The sequence below is a fragment of the Fukomys damarensis genome, unplaced genomic scaffold, assembly GCF_012274545.1.
Source record: "Fukomys damarensis isolate Sample0158 unplaced genomic scaffold, DMR_v1.0_HiC HiC_scaffold_13, whole genome shotgun sequence".
NCBI lineage: Eukaryota > Metazoa > Chordata > Mammalia > Rodentia > Bathyergidae > Fukomys > Fukomys damarensis.
Window position 1 is genome coordinate 34380337 of NW_022900925.1, and position 4656 is coordinate 34384992.

At 61.0% G+C, this 4656-nt stretch overlaps 1 protein-coding gene across 1 annotated transcript in view; it reads right to left on the reverse strand.

Moving 5' to 3' along the window:
• Abi3 (ABI family member 3) overlaps window positions 1-1834 on the reverse strand; it is a 3563-nt gene extending 1729 nt beyond the window's left edge. The window contains exons 1-3 of the mRNA XM_010620319.2: window positions 1643-1834; window positions 730-1005; window positions 11-163 (exon numbers count right to left, since the gene is read on the reverse strand). Of these exons, the coding sequence (XP_010618621.1) occupies window positions 11-163; window positions 730-1005; window positions 1643-1777 (564 nt within the window). The 5' untranslated portion in view covers window positions 1778-1834. The remainder of the gene's footprint in view (window positions 1-10; window positions 164-729; window positions 1006-1642) is intronic.
• Between the last annotated feature and the right edge of the window lie 2822 nt (window positions 1835-4656).

Below are 4656 nucleotides of genomic sequence, written 5' to 3' on the forward strand. Positions count from 1 at the left end.
CGAGGGCTACCTGGGGTTCACAGCCCGAGGGGGGCTCGGGGTGCACTGCCCCTGTGGGAGGTGGCCGAGGGCTGCTGGGGCTGCTCCCCGCTCCCGAGACAAAGCTGGAGTTTAAGCTGTACGGCAAGTTGGGGGCTGGGTGTGGCCCTTTGGGGGAGCAGTGCTGTGTGGGCGAAGGCCAGGATTCCTCCCAGAGCCCCCCGAAATAGACAACAGGAAGGACAGGTGGTGATATCAACAGGGCCGTGTAGACCTTTTGGAGTCAAGGTCTCACTATGTAGTTCAGGCTGGCCTTGAACTCACTATGTGGCCCAGTCCGGACGCCCATCTGCTGTGATCCTCCTACCTCAGCCTCCCAAGTAGCTGGGATCGCAGGTGTGCATCACCACACCCGGCTGTACCCAGATCTGATCAGGGTGGCAGCGGGCACAGGGCTGTGCTGTGCTGGTGACGGCCCCTCTGCCCCTGTGCCTGTCTGCGTCCTGCCCTCCCACAGACAGCAGCTCTGGGAGACAGCGCGGTGACCTCACCCCAGACAGGAAGCTGCCGTTCTCATGCGGTTCGCCCGCTCTCATGAACACCCCGACATCCCCCTTCCCTCTTCCCCTTCCCACCCCGCACCCGTGGATGGGGGTTGTGGGAACGGGGACACAGAGGAGCTGCAGGCCGGGACAAGTACACGGGGGACACTGGGTATGGTGTTGCACACCTGTAATGTCAGCTCTCAGGAGGCTGAGGCAGGAGGGTGCTGAGCGTTTGAGCCAGCCTGGACTCACAGTGAGACTGTCTCAGACGCCCAAAAGGGAAGGGGGCGGGGCCCCTCTGTACCTTGACCCCATGGCCGACGTGGTCCAGGCAGCCGAAGTTGATGGGTCTCCTGCAGTAGGGTGTGAGGGGGGGCAGGCTCTCGGGCGCCAGCACCTTCTGGCCTGGGTACAGGCGCTGCACCGCCGCTAAGGTGCCGATCTCCCTGCGGGCCACCTTCTCCAAGTGCATGTTCACCATCTGCGAGACGGGGTTGGGAGGACAGTGGGGTCTGTCCGGGAACTTGAGGGAGGAAGCAGTGGGGACGGGGGTGGGGGACCCGCGGGCCGGTGATCCGGAAGAGAAGCTGGGGGACGAAGGCCTTCGAAGGACTTCCTGGGGGGGGAGCGCTGCCGAGAGCCCAGTGTGCCGGGGAAAGGACCCCTCCCCTCTGGGGGGCATGCAGTGATTCACTTCCCCTTAGAAGGTTGGGGAGAAGCCCATGGCCTTGAGAGGGACAGGAAGACACGCCCCAGGCCCTGGCCACGTGGGCTGGCAGATGCTGGCTGGGGCCCAGGGCTGTGCCATCCACAGCCACCCCGGGGTCAAAGCCCAGGAAGGGAGGAGGTGGGTGTGCTCTGCAAGGCAGGGACCCTGGACCTGGGCAACAGTGCCTGCAGGGCTGGAGATGACCTTGCCCAGCAAACACCCCAGTGTATGACATATATGAGACAGGGTCTCTGGGTGGCCCAGGTTGGGCTTGAATTGGGGAGATCCTCCTGCCTCAGCCTCCCAAGTGCTGGGATCACAGGTATGCGCCTGGCTGAGAAGGAACTTGTGCTGTAAACTGATTGAGGGCTCATGGGGTGTTGGGGGAGACCCCTGCTCATACCCTTACCTGTCCCAGCGAGCTCACCCGGGCTTCCACCTGCCGCAGGGCCGTGCCCTGCAGGTCCAGCATGCTCAGGGTGTGCCCCGCCAGGTTGCCCACCTGGTAGGCGACACTGGCCAGGGCCTGGGTGGTGAAGGCCATGGTCTCCTCCAGCGCCTTCCGCTTGTCTGTAGCCTGAAACACACAAAGCCCTGACCTGAGGCCAGTGCCCCCCGCGGGGTAGAGGCAAGCGGAGGGGTGGCGGGGTGAGAGGGCCTCGGGGTGTGGCGAAAGCCAGAAGAGGGAGAGAAATGGAGACCCCCACCCCACCTTCCTGGGACGGAGGCAGGGACCACCCCTCTGGGGTGATGGGGACCGGCAAGGAGGAAAGAAGCCCCTGTGGGCTGGAGGGCACGTGCTTCAGTTTAAAGACAAACCAGCCAGCAGGCGTGGTGGCGCACGCCTGTCATCCCTGCACTTGGGAGACTGAGGCAGGAGGATCGCTGTGAGTTTGAGGCCAGCCTAGGCTCCGCAGTGGCACCCTGCCTCAAAGAACAAAAATTGAAATAAAAATACACAAACCACTGTGGGGCCCCCATCCAGATGTTCAACCTGGCGTCCCCTAAGGGTGGCCCCAAAGAGCCTGGGTCTTTCAGAGCTCCCCAAGTGACACTGCACTTCCTGTTTAGCCCCAGAAGGCAGGTTGGTGTTTGGGAACTCAGATAAGGAGACTTAGCAGAAATATCGCTTCCCAGCACCCTGAGAAGACAATCCCTCATGTTGGGTTCCTGCCTGCCTCTTCACCCCAGCCGCTATCACTCCCCTCTTACATGCTCTACATGCTTCATACAATGAAGCCTAGTCACCTTGGCCCCTGGGGTTCTGGCCCTGGACCTGCTAGGTTGTCCCTGCCTCAGGGCCTTTGCACTTGCCGCACTTCCTAGACCTTTTCTTATTCCTCGGTTTCAGTTTCTCTAGATGACTTTCCTCAACAGTCCCCCTACCCACTTCCCTACCAACTCAGTCTTGTTTCCCTATTCTGTTTCTTTCCTAGCATTTAGTACTATCAAACCCTATTTACATTATTGTGTGGTACCTAGGATTGAACTTAGGGCCGTTGTGCTGAGCCTCGTTCCCAGCCCTTTTTATTTTCATGTATTTGTTGAGCCAGGATCTTGCCTAGTCACTGAGTCACTGAGGTTGGATCCTCCTGCCTCAGCCTCCCAGAGTACTGGTAATAATATAAGGATGTAGCACCACACCCAGCTATTTACTTCTTTATTGTCTGTTTCTCCTTCCTCAAAAAAGGGCCACGAGAGTAAGCAACTTGTCTGTTTTGTTTTGTGTCCTATGCTAAGTTGTGCCCATGTCACAGAAACACCTCATACCAATGCATTCGGGGGCTGCTAAACAGATCATACCAAACACTGCCAGGCGCTGAGTGCTAGGGGAAACTGGGCAGCGAGTCACTGAAGGCCCATGAAGTTATGTTTTCTTTTTCTTTTTTGAGTCAGGGTCTCCCTATGTAGTTGAGAGTGCCCTGGAACTCACTTTGTAGCCCAGGCTGGTCTCGAACTCACAACAATCTTCCTGCCTCAGCCTACTACCTCAGCCTCCCACCTCAGCTTCCCAAGTGCTGGGATTACAGGTGTGCACTACCATGCCTGGCTTTGTTTTTGTTATTTTTGAGACAAGGTCTCCCTCCAAGGTTGGCCTCAGTTTTATAGCAATCCTCCTGCCTCAGCCTCCTGAACCTTCAGAGCCAAGTCTGGAGAAAACTTGGCTGCCCCCATCGTGGCCTGAGCCAGAGCCTTCTAGGAAGCCCTCTTCCAACAGCAGGAGATCAGTGCTCATTTTGCGTGCTGATTTACATCTCATCAGCATATGCAGCCCAGATTTACATCTCATCAGAACAGACGCATCAAGAGGCTGGAGTGGTGGAGAGGGACTTGGCGTGGTCAGCAGAAGGGACAGGGGTCTCCTTGCAGTCCCAGAGCTTCCTGTGGGAAGCCCAGAGCCACGCTGATGGCCCCTGGGGGTCCTCCGGGTTTCCGGCTCCCCCTCTCCTCCCTGACAGTCCCCCAAGCCTGGTGCTGGAATCTCGCCCCGCAGGAGCGCCGTCCGCCCTGCGTGCCTGGGCCCGGATTCCTCCTGACCCGGGCTTTGGTCGGGGCACAGGGAAAAAGGCTCTGGGTCCCCTTTTTGGCCCCCTTGTCGCCATGCCAACCGCGGCTGAGCCGCAGGGGCCCTGACGCCGGCGGTTGACCTCTTTCCGCCCCCCTCCCCCGGGTTTCCGGACACCTGGCTGGTGGGGGGAGGGTGGGCGCCAAAGCAGAGCGGGGTTCGCTCCGGAGCCCCGGGGAGGCCACTTAGGGTCTGCACCGAGGAACCGGGCGCCGGGGGGTTCCCAGCCCGAGGGAGCCTTCTGACCCGCGCGTCTTCCTCCCTCCACGCCTCGCAAGGGGTGGACAAGGGCCCGAAGGCTCCAGGACCTCACCGGAACGCCTGTCCCACCCCGCGAGGGAGCCCGAGGGTCCGGGGGGTGAGCCCGGCCTGGTGGCGCACACCTGGGATCCCGGGAGGCTGGGGCAGGAGGGTCTCTAATGGGGCTGTGGAGGCAGAGTGGTGGCCCCGGACAGGCGCCCCTTGTCCCCGCCAGCCTTCTGCACACCCCCGAAGCCAGGCAGCGGCCAGTTGTAAATCCCAGCCTCTGCCTCCGCAGCTGTCTTATTTCTATCCTTGCAGTACCGGGGATCGAACCCAGAGCGCCCCCGCCCCACGGCTACATCCCCAGCCCCTTTTTATGCGTTGAGACTTGGTCCGCCTCAGCGGCCGGGTTGCCCAGGCTGGGCTTGAACTCGCGATCCTCCTGCCTCAGCCTTGCCTGGGCCTCCTCTCTCCACCCCGAGCTGCTCTGACTTCTCCACTCTGTCTGGCTCAAGATCACTAGGGGCTCAGGGGCCATCCAGTCCCCAGCCCTCCAGGCGCCGGCTGAGTTTGGGGCCTGGGGCGACCCCGAAGCCCCCAGCGGGAGGGCGGCG